Here is a 20,349-nt window from a genome sequence, read left to right on the forward strand (position 1 = left end):
TTCTGTTACAATTATATATCTATGGGAAAGCCGACAGCGTTTCCGTAGATATAACTGACATGCTGCAATTTTCAAAAACGCAACGATGTCTTTCCGCAAAGTTGGCATGGGATTCGCATGAATCCCATCCACTTTCCAAGTACTGTAAAACGCCGTGATTTTTCCCACGGCGTTTCCGGCCCGTGGGGCCCTGGCCTAAATAGCAGAGGACCATGATTCCTTAGGATTTTCAACATAGCCTTTCAATCACCTTTATGGCACGAGAAACTGGAACAAAAACGCAATGAAAAACTCAACAGAAAACTCATATGAATTTCCACAGCACAAAACTTAAAAATGCGATGAAAAACATTTACATGTGTGGTTTTTTCTGCCCAGTGGGGCTTAGAGTTCTCTTTTATTTGTTCACTTTGCATTTATTTGACAACTAATTGACAATCACTTTTGCAGCATTTTTCCATTTACTTTTTTCACCATTGCTTCACTCTGCTGCTCTTTCCCTCCGCACAGCTCTGCTCCTTCAGATTGGCTGCTCTGTTTAACACAACTTCTTCCCATATTTACCAGGTAGTCAGTGCATAGAGAATTCATCTCCAGAACATCAAGGGAATTATAAATTACAGACACTAATCTACCAGTGAGTAAATAAAGTGAACATCAGGTAAATGCTACACACAGTCTAGGGGAAGGAACTTAAAGCCATATGATCACAAGCGAGATCCATATGGGAAACTTGGCCGGTGTGCAGGCTGTACTCCAGACTGAACTTGGCTATGTGTATGGAACTTACTGCATCATAATGCGCCATCACAGTTGTACTGAACTGACATAAAGCTATCTGGCCATTCGGGGGCTCACTGCATAATAAGCCTAAACTATGTCATTCCTAGTGGTAGCAAAACTCTAACCTTTCAGTATTATAAAGGTATAGAGAGTAAGATAGAAATTTTGACCTCACTAATATTCCTTATGCTCCGATTTCAGTCTTCTTCAATGATTAATGCTATGTTGCTCTCACCCTTTTAAACTGTCTTGTCCTTCACTTGTGTCTTTGTCTTGAAAGTGAAGGACACACTGAAAAGGAATACAAAGGCTCATCCTCTGTGTCTTCCACAAATCTCATGAGAATGAACATGGAAACTTGGTTATAATTTAGAAACTTACAGCATACTTATTTTAATTTGGCATTACAAAAGACTTGGTCTTAGTAATGTATAATCTTCTATTCTTTACTTACAGGTTTTACTGGGACCTTACAATGTTACTGTTGATGGTGGGGAATCTCATTATCATTCCAGTGGGCATCACTTTCTTTAAGGAGGAGAACACACCTGCTTGGATTGTCTTTAATGTTGTCTCAGACACATTCTTCCTTGTGGATCTGGTGCTGAACTTTCGCACAGGGATTGTAGTGGAGGACAATACAGAAATCATCCTGGAGCCTCAACGTATCAAGATTCGCTATCTAAAAAGTTGGTTTCTTGTGGACTTTGTATCCTCCATTCCTGTGGACTACATTTTTCTTATTGTTGAAACACGAATTGACTCAGAGGTTTATAAGACTGCCAGAGCCTTACGAATTGTACGCTTCACTAAAGTGCTCAGCTTGCTTCGACTCCTGAGACTTTCCAGGCTTATCCGGTATATTCACCAGTGGGAGGAAGTAGGTTCAAATATTTATAAATTATTGCATTGGTTTTTTTCAGTATTGTATTGGTGCTGGCTTTGGGGAATTTATCTCAAAATGATGCAGAGGTGTTAAAAATGTACTTAAAAAACTAAAACTAAATATTATTGTTAAGATACCGCCATTTTGATTAATTGAGACTCGCATTTCGATTTCCATTACCCACTGCTTCTGCAGAGGTGCACAACATTATAACTGTATTATTGCTTTATTTTCTTCTTTTATTCTTATGATAAATAATTATAACTCCTTTCATTGTCGCTTTTTCCCCCTTCAGATTTTTCACATGACGTATGACCTGGCAAGTGCTGTGGTACGCATTGTAAATTTAATTGGCATGATGTTACTCCTTTGCCACTGGGATGGCTGCTTGCAGTTTTTGGTGCCCATGTTGCAGGAATTTCCTGATAATTGTTGGGTTTCTTTAAACCGCATGCAGGTGAGTATAACAGTTACGTACTTGTCAGAGGTTTGTTCGGTAGATTTATCTTTTTGGAGATTTGGCAGTGAAGATGACAATTGGCATAAATAATCTGCCGTAATTAGGCTTTTCATTTTTAAATGTAGAAAGGATGAAATTTTCCTTAATATACAGTTGCAAGAATATGTAAGCGAACCCTTTTAATTTATGTGGATTTCTATATACTAATATAATTTGGCCCAATCTAAGTCACAATCATAGACAAACACATGGCGGAGATTTATTTAGCAAAATGCGCCAGAATTCTGGCATAATTTGAACCAAAAAACTGTCTTACTTGCTGTCCACCACATTGATGAAGTGTTTAGACACTTTTCTGACACTTTCTAACATGTGCAAATAAGAGACTTGGTCTTACTGTGAAGGCTTGTGGCATAAGTTGTGACTTTGTGTGCCAAAAATACAAAAAGGAAAGCACCAAAACCTTCTAGGCCAACTAATGTGTGGTGTAAATTTAGACTAGAAATTTTCACTTGACATTGGGGCAAATTTATTAAGACTAGCATATCGTATGCCAGATTTAATGAACAGCCCTACTGGCACAGGAACCAATGGATTTATGAAGAAGCCATGGCTTCTTTATAAGTATGGTATGTACTGTAGGAGGTCCTGGCACCACAATGGAAATCAGACAGCATTGCCCCGTAATGATTCTCCTAATAATAACAGAGTGTCCAAGCACTGACACAATAAGGGCTAGTTCACACAGAGTTTTTTGCAGGCAGATTTTGACGTGGAATTTGCCTCAAAATCCGCCTGCAAAAAAGCTCCCATTGACTTCAATGGGAGCCACTCGCTTTTTTTCCCGCTAGCTAGTAGCGGAAAAAAGAAGCGAGATGACCTATCATGCCGTGGATTCCGTGGCTCGAGACATGCTTCTGTTTAGGCCCATTCATTCGGGCCTAATCAGGAGCGGTATACAGTGACAGAAAGCTGATGCTGCATTGGCATCCCGTTGCGGCTAGCCGTGCGGAATGTTCACACGGCGGAAAAGGTTTTCCACAATGTGAACATATCCTAAAGCATATCCAGCTATGATGCTCCCTCCATTATGCTTCATAGTTGGGTTGTGATTTTGAGGTTTTAGAGAGTGTTTGACTTCCATCTGTGGAAAAGCTGCATTTTCAAAAACGTGCTTTAAAATTATGAAAAAAAAAAAAGGTTCATGTTCATTTTAGCTGCAAAACCACAAGCATTGTCTCTATTCCTTCATGTCATTCTGTGAACACCATACTTGTTCAGAATCTTTAGTAGGTCTTAGGCTAAGGCTCCACAATGTGTAAAGGCATTTTTTTTTGTTGCATATTTTGCTGCAGTTTTTTGAGCCAAATGATTGGACTGAGCAGAATGGAGAAGTATAAGAGTTTCCTTTATAGTTCTTATTTCTATTTCTCCTGGCTTTGGCTCAAATAACCACAAAACAATCTGAAACTTAAAAAAACGCAGATTTATTTTTTTTTTTGCAAAATGGTGCCTTAATCTTTAAGTGGTCCTTTCACTACGTCCACCTCCTTCAGTTCTTAGTATTTGTTATTTGGCTATAATCCACTGATTATGGGGCAATAAGAAGTTTTTCTCTATCCCTCACCATTCTCAAGCAATCAGTGCTGTTACTTTTGGTGCCTGATGTGCTATTGAGGCTCTGTACTGTTAGGTCAGTGTGACTCTGAGCTCTGACACTGGCTGCCTCTCATTGGAGCTCTGAATCACAACCCCTGCCTGACACCACCCTTCTGACAGTACAGAGATTAAATAACACATCAGGACTTCTTTTTTTATTTTACATCATCCCCAACCTACAGCGAGTTTTGTATTTATTGTGGAAACCCCCTTTAGCACAGAAGCTCGCTTAAGCTCTAGTTACACCTTCAGATGCAGGCAAGATGAATGCCAACTGATGGTAAACAGGTCGATCATTGCTTGTTTACATCAGCCTGTATACAAAGACAATACAATCGGAACAATCGCTACTGCAGAGGGTGATGTTATGCCAATAATCCTGCATCTTTTATACTTTCATACAGCACATCTAGTCTTTAAATACAAAGTGGATGGGATTCTGGCTAATCCTATCCACACATTGCAGAAATATAATCCACAGCAGAAATGATGTGATTTGAAAAACACTTTCATTTTTTGCAAATCGCAGCATATTAATTATACCTACGAAACGCCAGCTGTATCCATATAGGTATATTGGAAACAGAAAGTCCACATAGGAAAATTCTGAAGACTTTCTGTTAAAAGCGCTGGAGGAAAAACCGTAATGCGGTTCTGTGGCAGCTATTTATCCTTCTAGATCCAGTGATCAATAGCCACACTGGGTGGGGCATATAAAGAGTACATATCCCATCTAATGCCACTAAAGAAAAAATGCACCACATAGTGCCCCTTAAAGAATGAATTCTCCACATAGTGCCATCTGAAGTGTAATTATCCACATATTGCTGCCGGAAGCATAAGTGCCCCATATAGTACCCCTAAAACTTATGTGCCCCATATAGTACCCCAGAAACATAAGTGCCCCACATAGTACCCCTGAAACATAAGTGCCCCATATAGTACCCCTGAAATATAAGTGCCCCACATAGTACCCCTGAAACATAAGTGCCCCATATAGTACCCCTGAAAGATAAGTGCCCCACATAGTACCCCTGAAATCTAAGTGCCCCACATAGTACCCCTGAAACATAAGTGCCCCACATAGTACCCCTGAAACATAAGTGCCCCTGAAACATAAGTGCCCCACATAGTACCCCTGAAACATATGTGCCCCACATAGTACCCCTAAAACATAAGTGCCCCACATAGTGCCCCTGAAACATAAGTGCCCCCTGAAAGGTGACAAATGGCAAAGAAACCTCCATCAGCCAGCTATACATGGAGCTTGTCAGCATTGCCACTGATTTTCAGATTGTTACTTTGCTGCAACTGCATATTGAGAAAAAAAATTGTCAAGATGTCTGGGGTAGTTTAGATGCATCTTATTCTCGCCCCAAAACCCGTGTGTGCACCACTGAGTAGATGTAAAAAACAGACTTCTTTTGAGTACAGACGGTTTATGAAATACGGTGGAAAAGCTTCTCATCTGGTATCTTGTGACATAAAAACAATCTTCATTCATACAAACTGAAGTGCTGAACTGTATTTCTGTCACAAAACTGAAACTGTGAATGTATTTTCTCATCCCATTTTAAGCTCAGTGCCGTGTGGATAGTATTCGCAGAGCCACGTATTTACATATTATAATAGAAGACATATTTTTGAAGTTTGCAGGAAATTCTCATTTCCATTTCAGATGTCTTCCATTCAGCCTGTCAGTGTCTCCAAGGTTCTTTCAAAAGTCTTTCCAAATTAATTATAATATCTATGTGAATCTCTCACTTTCCAAGTAACATTCACTGTCTTGCTGCAGACAAATTTGTCATTATTTGCTACAGGCTTCAGTGATCAAGGAATAACAAAAATATGTTTCCCTAGTAAATGCCTAAAAAGAGATAGGAAAACATTGATCAGTCTCAAAGCATAATTTATAAAGAGAGAAGTAGTGGTAACCACTTCACATAAAAACTTGTAAGGGTTTGATCACATTTTGACATGGAACCAGATGGCAGTCAGAGAATATTTGCAATGTTTTTAGGAACCTGTCAACTACTATTTCTACTATACTGTGTAGTTTAATGGCTTTATGGCTAGAGGCAGAAATAATGTGTCTCAAAAAGGAATTTCTCAAACATGGAACAGCAAACTGTGAAAGCATAATAAATACATTATAATCCACACAATATACATACACCCTATATGGACAAAAGTATTGGGATTCATCTCCTAGGGCTGGTTCACACATGCTGATGTGTTCCGTCCGGAAGGAGTCCGCATGAGGACCCTCCCGGATGGAATACAAGCGCAACTGCAAGCGCTTTGCAGTTCAAGCCCACGGACTCCATTATAGTCAATGGGGCCCGTGCGCTTGAACTGCACAGCGCTTGCAGTTGCGCTTGTGTTCCGTCCGTAGGGGTCCTCATGCGGACCCTTACGGACGGAACACATCAGCATGTGTGAACCAGGTATTAGTCATTGAATTCCGGTGTTTCAATTAATCCAATTGCAGTCACCTATACAAACTTTTCTAAAAAGCATGGATCCAAAAAGTGTACACCATGTAAAGTTAGAATGGGGTTGCCGAGTGCAGAGGCGAACTCAATAGCTGCAGATTTCCAAACCTCCTTCTGTATATGTTACAGAAGCTTAGTGATATGGCCTGTCCAAGACCAAGCATGTATATGCAAGTGTTACATCACCAAAACACAATGCCAATTGTCAGATAGAATTGTGTAAAGCAAGCAAGCATTCTATTCTAGAGCAGTGGAAATGTTCATTGTCATCAGATCCCACCACTTTTTGTTAGTTTTGCTTTGCTAACCTCAGTGTGCCTGTGTATAGGGGATTCAAGTGGAATACACGAACGAGCAAAAAGATAACAATGTTTTGAACTTTTGACTTTCAGGTTCCATATCTCACCATCCAATACAGCTTCGTATTTAAGACATTATCATTTCATAAACAATTATCTTGGCTATCTTATACATATATTTGAATTGCAACTATTTAGCAAATGATTAGTTATGCAGATTATTGTCATGTAACTGCATTTCTTCTATTGTATACTCTACAAATTACAATCTGTTCTAACATATCCTAATAGCTCGGTGTGTTATTAGGTTAATTCCCAAGCGAAAGTTCACTGGTTCAAATCAAGGATCAACCATGAAGATTTCCCAAGAAAAGAGACACAGCTTTAGCCAACTCATCAATAGCGGTCTCTCGGCCAAGAATATTGACAAACTGCATCATGTGAGTGCCATGACATTTGGAAAAATATGAAATGAAGTCAGTCCTTTCATTCAGTCAAGAGGTGGCTGTCCAGGCAAAATATCGGAATCAACAAGTCAGCTTATCACAAGGACTATCAGTTCTGGTGCAACAAACATGGCAGTGGAGGTGTCTCATATGCTTTGTAATAGTGAGATCACAGACATCCATGCAAGCACTATGGAACGCGTGAAGTCTGCAATGGTTGCCTGAAAAAGAGTGAAGAAGCCTTGATTTCAATATCATCGTAAGAATCGTCTGCTCGAGTTTGCAAAAAAGTACATAAAGTGGACGGTAGAAGATTGGAATCGGGTGATTTGGAGTGATGAGACAAAAGTTAATAGACTGGGTTCTGATGGGTCTGGTAAAAACTAGGGAAAAGGGGGCTAAGCGATTGAAAAATTTAAGGACCTATTAAGTTTGGTGGAGGAAGCCTGATGATATGAGGTTGTTTCCCAGCCAAAGGTGTGAGCTATATGTGAGTGTGAGTATCCTATAAGATGAGTTACTTTGTACACTCAAGAACTATGGGTATGAAAAGGACGATATAGTGTTCCAGCAGTACAATGACCCAAAGCATACATTGAGATTAGCAAAGAAATGATTAAAGGACAGTGAAGTAGAGGTGCTGGATTGGGTTCCACAGTCTCCAGACCTCAACTGAATTGAATACTTGTGGGTAGAGTTGAAGAAATAGCTATATTCATACCCAAACTAGTCGACCAGTATGCACCAACATTGGGAACATGTAGAAGAGACCTGGGATTAGATTTCGTTTGAGACATTATTGAATCCATTCTGGCAGAGTTGAAAGCCAAAGGTGGATTTACAACATAATAAAAATGAAAATTTAGATTTTTAGGAGCAAAAAAGTAACAATGCAGTTACATGACAATAATGTACATAACTAATCATATGCTAAATAGTTGAAAGTCAAATCTATGTATTAAATAGCCAAGATGATTGTCTATAAAATGATGGTAGACTCACTGACACAGCTATACTGGATGGAGAGAAATGGAGCCCCAAAGTCAAAAGTTTAAAATATTGTTACCCTTTTGCTTGTCAGTGTAACTGTTGGCCTACAGCTATGGGGTATGGCCGCATTATTTCTGTCAGACATATTTGGTCTTGTAGTACAGTAAGAATTAAGAATAAACAAAAATAAAGTAATGCTTTCTGTGTTCTGCCTTCTGGAAGTCTTGTGGTAGGCTGTAAGACAACTGCTAAGACATAAAGATCATTAAGCCCAACCCTTCAGCCGGTCCTCAGTGGAAGGTGAAGTAGATCAGCAGGAGAGTAATACCTTTGTTCTCTGCATTTCTACACTACTCTTTGTGCTACGACCATGCTGAAATCGCTGCACACTGACAACCAGTGAAGGCAACTACACACTTTTCAACATTGAAATTGCAACGCCAAGAAGGAAAAGTCTTAGTATTATAGAAATCTCAGGATCGATAGACATGCTAATGATATGCAAATGATAACATTTGGAACCAGAACATTAAAACATTTTCAGTAATGAGGATGAGCACCATGTGCAGAAATACACTCACTTCATCACTTGGTATGCCGTCAATGAGGTTATTAACGGTTGTATGGGGAATGTTATAACACATTGAATGCACTTGCACACCCATCAGGATTACTGGAAGCTCCCTTTGCAGTTGGTCCTAATGAGGTCCCAGTTGGGCTTAATGGGAGTCTGGAAATGCTGCAAACCATGGTAAAACAGTTAGACTACAAAGGCTGCACACAGTAGTATCTGCAACATGTAGCCTGGCATTGTCCTGTTGAAATAACTGTTCCTGGGACACTTTGGACAAATGGCTGTACTCAACTAAATCAATTTAACGCCAAGCTGTAGGGGAACCTGAAATAAAGACTAGAGGGGTCTGGCTACTGTACATTGTGCCAATCCACATCATAATTCCAGGAAGGCCTCTTCATGGCTTTGTCCATGTCTGAGACAAAAGTGGGACTCGTTGCTGAACAGGCTAGACTTCCATTTCAGCCTCAATTGCCAACTTGCTGTGCACCATGATAGATTTTCAGAGCGGTGGTGTGAGGTCAATACAACACCTGTAGCTGGACTTCTGGCTCTTAGCCCAGTGTCATTGTGATGATGTGTGTTGGCACTCTTTGCTGCCCTGGTTTTGGCTTATGAAATCCAATTTCACTTGCAGAACAGAATAGATGACAATTAATCTTCCAATGAGACGATTCGTGCAGAGGTTCAACTCCTGGCACATCTTGATGTCATTCTAGTTCATCATTGTTCTCCCAGCCACCAGGACACACAATGTTGAACAGTGCTGACAACTCGACATAGGTTAGAGTGATAAACCAGGGTTCAAGGATTTTGCCCCTCTCAGTTTGCGAAAACTGGAATGTCAAAAAACAGGTGGCATCACACTATCATCCCACACCACTTGATCCAATTTGTGAGGTTTCATGTGACTTTGCTTTCAATCTGGCTTTTATGCCCTCCCACATACCAACGATTGAAACTAGATGCTTGAAAATATGGTCATTTGCAGATCTTAGTGACACCTGCTACTTCCTCAATTTGTATAATCCTACAACCTGTCCTTCCTGGTGTTACAATTTCAATGTTCAGGAGTTTCTTTAGCATTCATTTCTAGCTATATTTTTTCTTTAAGTAGAGTGAGCTCTGTATTCCTTCCAATCACAAGCAGCAGGAATCACTGTAAAATGAGTGACTCATCATCTGCAAAGATAAGGTTGTCGCTTTGATATTAGCCTTGGATATACCGAATTACTGGGATGAAGCATTGCACTTCTTCACTTGTACTTTTTATCAGCTTTAGAATAACATTACTGTAATTAGGAATGAGGGGCTGAAAAGTGCATATGACACATATATATATACAGTGCCTTGCGAAAGTATTCGGCCCCCTTGAACTTTTCAACCTTTTGCCACATTTCAGGCTTCAAACATAAAGATATCAAATTTAAATTTTTTGGGGAAGAATCAACAACAAGTGAGACACAATTGTGAAGTGGAATGAAATTTATTGGATATTTTAAACTTTTTTAACAAATAAAAAACTGAAAAATTATGCGTAAGTGGCATATGCAATATCATATCATGAATGATAGTTTTAGAGTCAGTACTATGCTATTGACACTTGACAGTAGACTATTTAATATGCATGAGGGTGCCTAGATTCTCTACTGATGGCAGATGTGAGGATTAGGCAATTTGGATTTTAATATGCCTGATCCTTTGTTTCTGTGGGAGGTAAGACACTGCCTGAGCAGTTTGCAGAGGTTTGGAGATGTAGCAGTCACTACTAGGCCCTGGACTGGCGGGGGTCCTAAATGTCTTCCTTCCACATAAAATATACCACTATTCTAAATAGTAGGTAGGGTCCTCATTACAGATTCTGAGCTAAGTGTGCATGTGTATAATACAGTTAAGAATAATCACTGTCTGCCCAACAAGCCACGGCTACATTAAAGGGAGATTATCAGGTCCAAAATGTCTATTGCCATATAGGGGGCAGAAATAAACCTTTATGGCCACAAACCAATTAAGCAATGCAGAGATAATCATCTTTATCTTGATATGTAAATCAGCTTGCAAGTGCACTGGGGCTTCATTTGCCAGACCTGTCTACAGACAGTTGCAAATGCAATAGCTTTCCTGTTGAATTGGTGAACAATGTCTTGCTATTACTTGTGATTGGCATTTTAACCTCTATTTGCATCACAGTTGTTTGTAGACAAACCTGGGAAAGCCGGCCCCGTCAGAGATGTACTTGCAGGCTGATTTGCATATCCATAAAAAGATGATTTTCTCCGCACTGCTTCATCAGTTTTATGATGTTTCTGGTCTTACTAAAGGTGCTTACATGGCACAATTATTGGTTTGGGAGTACAAAAGGAGGACAAGTGCAAAGAAAATGAAATAAAGAGGAGAGACAGCAAACAATGGTAGGGGCAAGAGAAAGTGGCAGGGGAAATGGAGAGAAAATAAAAAAAAAAGGCAGAGGATATAGTATAACCTCTATGTATAACCTCAGTCAGGCAGGCGAACAAGCACCACAGTGGCATGCTCTACAAAGTCAAATTGTAGTACCTGTAAGAAATATTCAGAAAATAAAGAATTGCAGTTTCCATGTAATATATCCAATAGAACCATTTTTGTAATATAAAAACTGACCCCCACCACAGCACTGAGACTCTGATCAGCCCTTGACCTCATCATCCTTCTTATTCATAAGAATTATTTTGACTCCAGAGTATAATTGGGACTGAATGTAACACTTTTATGGCATTGGTAATATAAGGATAAGCCTCCACTTTTCTATGTCCAGCACCGTGTCCATAATACATAATATATGGCACAAGTGATGTGAACACGTGACTGGGTGCAGACACCAAACAATGCACAATGGAAAATATTAAAGTTCTTTCTTTGATTCCATATAACTTCTTAACATTGTCACTGTAAAGTCAAATAAGGTTTCTCAGTTCTACATAGTGATGTCCTATAAGTTAGGGATGCCATGAATGTCTGAACAGTGAGGCTCAGACTGCCAGTGGTCATGATGTAACTTCAATACAACGCTAGACAAACCCTTCTATTTATGACATAGCTAATGAAAATATCATTTAATGCATATTGTGAATACAATAATGACTGTTGTTAAGCTATTTACTCCAGTTACTACAAGACATTGACTTGACTTCTGTGTCTGCTCATGCATGAACTTATTCACTTCATGACAATAGCACTATGATGAATAACACCCTTATCTTAAGACAGCTGACGCTGCACTGACCCATTCTGTTGAGTTTGTGATATTATAAGTGGAAAACCTTTTCTTTTCTCTCTGTTACAGAATGCCTCTTGGGGAAAGCAATATTCCTATGCTCTTTTCAAAGCCATGAGTCACATGTTGTGCATCGGGTACGGGCAGCAGGCGCCAGTGGGCATGTCAGATGTCTGGCTTACCATGCTGAGCATGATTGTTGGTGCAACTTGCTATGCCATGTTCATTGGCCATGCTACAGCACTTATCCAGTCCCTAGATTCATCGCGGCGTCAGTATCAAGAAAAGGTATATGGCTGTTCACACTACCTCTAAACAGTATTTATTATCTTCACCTAAAATGTATTATAGTTTATTATTTATTATTGTGTATTTATATAGCACCATTAATTCCATGGTGCTTTACATTTGGGGTTTTACATACAGTACACAAAATATACAGGTAGATATAATACTAACAGTGACCGACTGGCACAGTGGTATAGAGGGCTCTGCCCGCAAGGGCTTACAATCTATGAGGGGAGGGGGTAGAGACAGGAGAGGGGGAGACTGTACAGATAGCAGTGCAGTGATGGTGTTATTGGAGGTTGTAGGCCTTCCTGAATAGGTGAGTCTTCAGGGCCCTCTTGAAGCCTGTGATTGTGGGGGTCAGTCTTATGTGTCGTGGTAAGGAGTTCCAGAGTATGGGGGATGCACGGGAGAAATCGTGTAGATGGTTGTATGAGGAGCGGATGAGAGCAGAGCGGAGTAGGAGGTCATTGGAGGATCTGAGGTTACGTGTGGGCAGGTAGCGGGAGATTAGGTTGGAGATATATGGAGGGGACAGGTTGTGGATGGCTTTGTATGTTAATGTTAGTAGCTTGAACTCAATTCACTGGGTTATGGGTAGCCAGTGGAGGGACTGGCAGAGGGGTGCAGCTGATGAAGAACAGGGGGTGAGGTGAATTAAGCAAGCAGCACAGTTTAAGGTGGACTGGAGGAGGGCGAGGGTGTTAGCTGGGAGTCCATGGAGAAGGGTGTTGCAGTAATCTAGGCGAGAGATTATGAGAGCCTGGACGAGTGTCTTAGTAGTTTCAGGGGTGAGGAAGGAGCGGATTTCGTGGATGTTCTTGAGTTGGAGGTGGCAGGAAGTGTTAAGGGTATGAACGTGAGACTTGAAGGATAGGTTGGAGTCCAGGGTTACCCCAAGGCATCGGGCCTGTGGAACAGGGGTAAGTGTGGTTCCGTTGACTTTGATAGATGGGTCAGGTGGAGGGGCCATACGGGGTGGGGCAAAGATTATGAACTCCGTTTTGTCCATATTGAGTTTGAGAAAGCGGGAGGCGAAGAAGGAGGCTACAGCAGTTAAACAATCTGGGACTCTGGCCAACAGAGAGGTAATGTCTGGTCCAGAGATGTATATTTGGGTGTCATCGGCATAGCAATGGTACTGGAAACCCTGAGATTCTATGAGTTGGCCCAGGCCAAGGGTATAGATGGAGAACAGGAGGGGTCCTAGGACGGAGCCTTTAGGGACACCTACAGAGAGAGGGCGTGGTGAGGAGGTGGTGTGCGAGTGGGAGACTCTGAATGTGCGATCAGTGAGGTATGAGGAGATCCAGGAATGGGCCAGGTCTGAGATACCAAGGGATGAGAGAATTTCTAACAGGAGGGAATGGTCGACTATGTCAAAGGCAGAGGAGAGGTCAAGGAGGAGGAGAGTAATGGCGCTTGGCTATGGCGGCTAGAAGGTCATTAGTGACTTTGGTTAGGGTAGTTTCTCTGCAGTGACGGGGTCTGAAGCCTGACTGAAGTCTGTCAAAAAGCAGGTTGGACGAGAGATAGGAGGAGATTTCGGAGTGGACGTGTTGCTCAAGTAGTTTTGAGGCATACGGGAGCAGTGAGACGATAATTGGTTAGAGAAGACGAGTCGAGGGACGGTTTCTTAAGTATAGGTGTGACTTTGGCGTGTTTGAAGGTGGAGGGGAAGGATCCATTGGCTAGGGATAGGTTGAAGAGATGGGTTAGAGCCGGAGTAATGACTTCAGACTTCAGTTTGGGGATGAGATGTGACTGGATCGGGTCAAGTGCGCAGGAGGTAAGGTGGGATTTAGAGATTAGGGAGGAGAGTTTTTCATCAGTGATGGTGGATAAATCAGGTCAAGGATGAGGAGCAGCAAGTAGTTGGGTAGAGGGGTTGTTGGGGGAGTAGGGTGAGACTGTCTCTAATGGTGTCGATTTTAGTTTTGAAGTAAGAGGCGAAGTCGGCAGCTGAGATAAGTGACGTCGGAAGGGGCACAGGAGGACAGAGGAGGGAGTTGAAGGTGGTGAATAGCTGTTTGGGATTGCGAGAAAGTGCAGATATGAGTGTGGTGAAGTAGACCTGCTTTGTGGTAGTTATTGTGAGTCTTTGTTAAATATGGAACAGGTAGATCATATTTGGGTGCTAATATTCATTTGTATTGAGTTGTCTGTGCATAGACATTTCTATGAATAATGACTATATTGAAAACTAAGTGCTTATACAGTCCTATGAAAAAGTTTGGGCACCCCTATTAATCTTAATCATTTTTAGTTCTAAATATTTTGGTGCTTGCAACAGCCATTTCAGTTTGATATATCTAATAACTGATGGACACAGCAATATTTCAGGATTGAAATGAGGTTTATTGTACTAACAGAAAATGCGCAATATGCATTAAACCAAAATTTGACCGGTGCAAAAATATGGGCACCTCAACAGAAAAGTGACATTAATATTTAGTAGATCCTCCTTTTGCAAAGATAACAGCCTCTAGTTGCTTCCTGTAGCTTTTAATCAGTTCCTGGATCCTGGATGAAGGTATTTTGGACCATTTCTTTCTACAAAACAATTCAAGTTCAGTTAAGTTTGATGGTCGCCGAACATGGACAGCCCGCTCTCAAATGATCTGAAAACAAAGATTGTTCAACATAGTTGTTCAGGGGAAGGATACAAAACGTTGTCTCAGAGATTTAACCTGTCAGTTTCCACTGTGAGGAACATAGTAAGGAAATGGAAGACCACAGGGACAGTTCTTGTTAAGCCCAGAAGTGGCAGGCCAAGAAAAATATCAGAAAGGCAGAGAAGAAGAATGGTGAGAACAGTCAAGGACAATCCACAGACCACCTCCAAAGAGCTTCAGCATCATCTTGCTGCAGATGGTGTCACTGTGCATCGGTAACAATACAGCGCACTTTGCACAAGGAGAAGCTGTCAGGGAGAGTGATGAGAAAGAAGCCGTTTCTGCACGTACGCCACAAATAGAGTTGCCTGAGGTATGCAAAAGCGCATTTGGAGAAGCCAACTTCATTTTGGAAACAAAGATTGAGTTGTTTGGTTATAAAAAAAGGCGTTATGCATGGCGTCCAAAAAGAAACAGCATTCCAAGAAAAACACTTGCTACCCACTGTAAAATTTGGTGGAGGTTCCATCATGCTTTGGGGCTGTGTAGCCAATGCCGGCACCGGGAATCTTGTTAAAGTTGAGGGTCGCATGGATTCCACTCAGTATCAGCAGATTCTTGAGAATAATGTTCAAGAATCAGTGACGAAGTTGAAGTTACGCCGGGGATGGATATTTCAGCAAGACAATGATCCAAAACACCGCTCCAAATCCTCAGGCATTCATGCAGAGGAACAATTACAATGTTCTGGAATGGCCATCCCAGTCCCCAGACCTGAATATCATTGAACATCTGTGGGATGATTTGAAGCGGGCTGTCCATGCTCGGCGACCATCTAACTTAACTGAACTTGAATTGTTTGTCCAAAATACCTTTATCCAGGATCCAGGAACTGATTAAAAGCTACAGGAAGCGACTAGAGGCTGTTATCTTTGCAAAAGGAGGATCTACTAAATATTAATGTCACTTTTCTGTTGAGGTGCTCATATTTTTGCACCGGTCAAATTTTGGTTTAATGCATATTGCACATTTTCTGTTAGTACAATAAACCTCATTTCAATCCTGAAATATTACTGTGTCCATCAGTTATTAGATATATCAAACTGAAATGGCTGTTGCAAATACCAAAATATTTAGAACTAAAAATGATTAAGATTAATAGGGGTGCCCAAACTTTTTCATAGGACTGTATATGCATTGGGTCATTTAGTTATAACTTTGAAGTAAAAAACAAATCATGTACTTGTTATACTATAAAGTGATATACTTAGTTATTATTCTGCCTGAGGTGGAAACTTAAAATATTGCACAAAATTATACTTATAAGATATTTGCATATTAATTATTCACAACACATAGCAATTGCTGATTCAGCCAGCGGCCTCAAATTGCTTAATTATAACAATGCCCTTTTCCCAAATAGAGCTTGTTTAGCCTAGCAATGCAGTGCTACTGCCTCAAATATACTGCATCATGTTCATACTGTGTTCATGATTTTTAGCCATGTCTCTGCTAAAATTGTGTCAACAAAAAGATACACCATATTTATTATCCAGCATCAGACATCTGATGAATTTTTAAAAGGGTTTGTCCTACCTCAAGAATCCTATCTATAGTGGTAGCTTATGTAAATTGAAGACTTTCAATAAATATATTGCTTTAGAAATGCTGCTTTGTTTGCCTGCAATGTGAACTTATTCCTCCCATGGTTTATACAGCCTTGCTATAACCACAGACATATAGGACACTCAACTAATTGCAGTTTTGCTGATAAAGCCAAATCTGTTATATCTTTATGTAAACACACAGATAACACTGAGCCTGTTCTCTACACGTTGTGCATATTATCTGAGCTGTATAAGTGTTGTAAGACTTCTCAGGCCCATTCAGCAAGAAGGGGGGGGGGAAATACAGGAAGTGAGAAGAAGAAACTGCAAGCAGACTGCTGAAACACTGAGATGGGAAAACCACTTTAAGTTTGCCTTGCCTAACTATTAGGGTAAGTTCACACAGAGTTTTTTGGTCAGGATTTTGAGGCCGTATCCGCCGCAAAGTCCTGACCAAAAAGATGGCTCCCATTGAAATCAATGAGAGCCACTCAGGAGTTTTTTGAGTGAGGTGCTCATTCTTCCGGCCGTTTCGCCTCACGATTTGGCACTGAAGACACTTCCTCCTCCAGACTAGGCCCATTCACCGGCTTTCAGTCACGGCTACCCGGCTACTTTCAGCCACGGCTACCCGGTTTTTGGTCCGAAACCTGACCAAACGGGACCAAAAATCTCCGTCTGAACTTGCCCTTAGTATATTGGGTTACTATTTTCGACATACAGTGCTTGGCTAGAAGGTCCAAAAGATCAGCATGTTTATTTCTCTGGTAAAACACCCGTGTTGGTGAAATGCATGCAGTCTGACTAGTAGACCTCTCTACAGTATAGTGCAGTACTACATGTTTTGTATGTCTTTTTACATGAGTCAGGATGAACTGATCCTTTGGACACCAGTTGAAATTAGCTCCATGTTATTTATCAGGTGCATTGTGTCGGGGACATACACAAGAGGGCGAATTGCCGGTTTAAATAACCCCCTTACTGACCCTGACGAATGATGATTCAGGAGAGTGGTGGCCTGGGAGCCAACGAGTGCTTAAATCTGTAATGATAGAAGTACCCATTCCAGCAGTGGACTTGCTTCTTTTTTTAAATTACCTATAGGATTGTATCAACAGGAAACGGCTGATATTCATTACTCACCAGTTGTGATTTCTTGCCAGTCCCACCTTCTCTTGGCACCTTAGGGCCCCACACATTACGCCATTACGCAAATTAATGGTCAGTACATTGTTTGGAGACTAATAAAATTAGCAAAACACTGTATGGTGGCCAGTAAGGGGGGCAACATTCTGATTGGAACCAATAAAGGGGCGTTATACTGTGTGAGGTCCAATATATTATGTGGAGGGTCACCAAAGGGGAGTTATACTTTTGCGGCCAGTAAAGGGGGCATTATACTGTGTAAGGACAATATTCTTGTGGTGGTCAGTAAAGGGTCCAGAATTATTCTTTATTATCTATTCCTTGCTGAAGGCCTGACTAAATTATGTCCAAAATTTTTTTAATATGTGAAGAAATAATTGCAAAATCTGAGAACCGATGCTATATAGCTATAAGAAAATCTGCTACTTAGAAAAATCATATACCACCACCCAGAGACTGCTTCTCGGAACTACACGTGAAGATATTTCCTATATGAGACTGTATAACCTTACATATCACCATATACGTCTGCAAAAGACAATGTTTTAACATAACCATAGAGTGTCAAATAACCATTACTGCTAAATATGAATTAGAAAAAAAGAAATACAAAATAAAAATAATGTGTGTGTTATTGGTTGTATAGGGTATTGTCCCCACATAACAATGGAACAAAGCACAGGGATATATGTAGTAAAATGCATCTATATATTATTTCCACGTAACATATGGTCACTAATTCTACGACATCTATACATCACTGACATGCCTAGGCATTCTTTCATGCCCTGTATATATTTAGTCATGACTGCTGGCTTCTCATTTGTATCTTCTACACTACCAAGCACTCTGTCACCCTGTGTTTATGTGTATAGTATTTTATTAGAAGTTTTACCATATTCTACTAACCAGTCCTAAGTTTCCAGGAGCCTCTGCATGTTAATGTTGTATTGCGGTTTTATTACTAGCTGCTATTATATTACGTTTGCATGTGATATGACAGTGTGCGGTAGTGTAGGGCATATCTAGGCTGATTTTTACTGTATAATAAATTTTTATAATGTCTTGCTGGTGATCCATAAGCTCCAGTGCACTGCAGAATTTTAATGCATTTTTTCTGGGCTAAAATATTGATGACCTATCCCAGTGGTGGTCTGATACCCTGCACCTCCACTGTTCAGCTGTTCTCAGCATCTGAGAATACGAGCTGATCTGCAGTACATGGTCTGGCTGCTATACAGAAAATGGACCTGTCTGCTTCCTGCTCCATTCTCTGTGTATCACTTAACGAGAACAGCTGATCTGTGACGGTTCATGGTGTCAGACTGTCACCAATGTGATATTGATGACCTAACCATAGGATTGATCATCAATATTTTTAGCCCAGAAAAATCCCTTTTAAGTACTATGCTCAGACACTTAGTAGGCATTAGAATAAATCATTTCATAGACATCTGGTATATGCAGAAAGAAATATCTACAACACTAACCAGACCTCTGTGTAAGGATTGTGCAGATTCTGACAAAACAGAGAGTTTTTCTTGAGAGGCTGAAAATGAATTATTTAGCAGGGGAACAACATAAGGGGGTGGATTTATCATAAGCGTCATTTATAGAGTCAGTTTTGCTTGAGTTTGTATTTGTGTAATTTGTTGCAAATTTATCAAATATCACACAATATTTGAACAATTTGATGCATCTATGATATAAGTCAAACACTCCTGTCTTGAGCTGTTACTCCACCTTCAAAACCCCCCACCCATTGAAGTCAGATTGTGACTTTTTAAATCACATTGACTTAATCTGGTGTACAGACTTCTACAAAGGCTAACAACGCCGAATTTCCCACCCATTTTTCCAAAGTGGAGTATTGTAAGAATACAAAATATTGCAACATTTTCACAGCTCAAAAAGTCACAAAACTCTACTTTGTGACAGAATTGTGGAGAACAAGGCTGGAGAATTTCCCCCAATATAATAAAATGGCATTGGATGGATAATGCTAATGACATCTTTAAATATTGAGGCTTCTCTTAACACATTCTAAAACCTGGTGTTTTTTTCTATGTTCATCAGCAACTACCTAAAATAAATATGAGCCACTAATTGGAATGGAGGAGACATGCTGTGCCTTTGCATATATTGAAATATTACTGAACATTTTAGAAATCAGTCAAAAGGAAAGTCTTCTATCCCGTTTCATAAATACATGTATTTCCTTTTATTTTCAGTACAAACAAGTGGAACAGTACATGTCATTTCACAAGCTCCCAGCAGATATGCGCCAGCGGATTCACGACTACTATGAACATCGCTACCAAGGAAAAATGTTTGATGAAGAAAGTATTCTTGGCGAGTTGAGTGAACCTCTGAGGGAGGTAAGACATGTGCATATCTTTTAAAAGAGAATCTGTAGCATATTATAACAGAAGCTTAAATGATGAATGTGACGTAAATGAACTGGCCATTCACATTGGATGTGTGCTGTCCAAACCAACAATATGCATGAGATCCTCCTAGCCTTCCCCGGCGGATGTAGGAGTAGATAAGGATTGGGTTGTTGGGTTTAAATTTTTGTTCTCGGGAGTTAGGACACCTCCAGAGGTGTCTGGAATCCGTTTTCTCAACTGTATCTGATATGAAATGATACTTATAATATTTGGCAAGTGCTTTGTATTGTGTGCAAAGATGGAGGGTGTAGTTAATCATTCTTCATTATGTGACAAGCCACGTAAAACATACCACAGTAACTGTTGTAGATGCAGTTATCTGTTATAGATACATAGACAACTAATATATTCATTGCACTGCTATCTATGTAAGGCACTATTTGTCACATATGTACAGA

At 40.3% G+C, this 20,349-nt stretch overlaps 1 protein-coding gene across 1 annotated transcript in view; it reads left to right on the forward strand.

Moving 5' to 3' along the window:
* Window positions 1–20,349, forward strand: part of HCN4 (hyperpolarization activated cyclic nucleotide gated potassium channel 4) — a 119,854-nt gene that overhangs the window by 91,062 nt on the left and 8,443 nt on the right. The window contains exons 2-5 of the mRNA XM_075273682.1: window positions 1,240–1,663; window positions 1,965–2,126; window positions 11,915–12,133; window positions 19,733–19,879. Coding sequence (XP_075129783.1) covers window positions 1,240–1,663; window positions 1,965–2,126; window positions 11,915–12,133; window positions 19,733–19,879 — 952 coding nt within the window. The remainder of the gene's footprint in view (window positions 1–1,239; window positions 1,664–1,964; window positions 2,127–11,914; window positions 12,134–19,732; window positions 19,880–20,349) is intronic.

The sequence above is a fragment of the Leptodactylus fuscus genome, chromosome 5, assembly GCF_031893055.1.
Source record: "Leptodactylus fuscus isolate aLepFus1 chromosome 5, aLepFus1.hap2, whole genome shotgun sequence".
Taxonomy (NCBI): Eukaryota; Metazoa; Chordata; class Amphibia; order Anura; family Leptodactylidae; genus Leptodactylus; species Leptodactylus fuscus.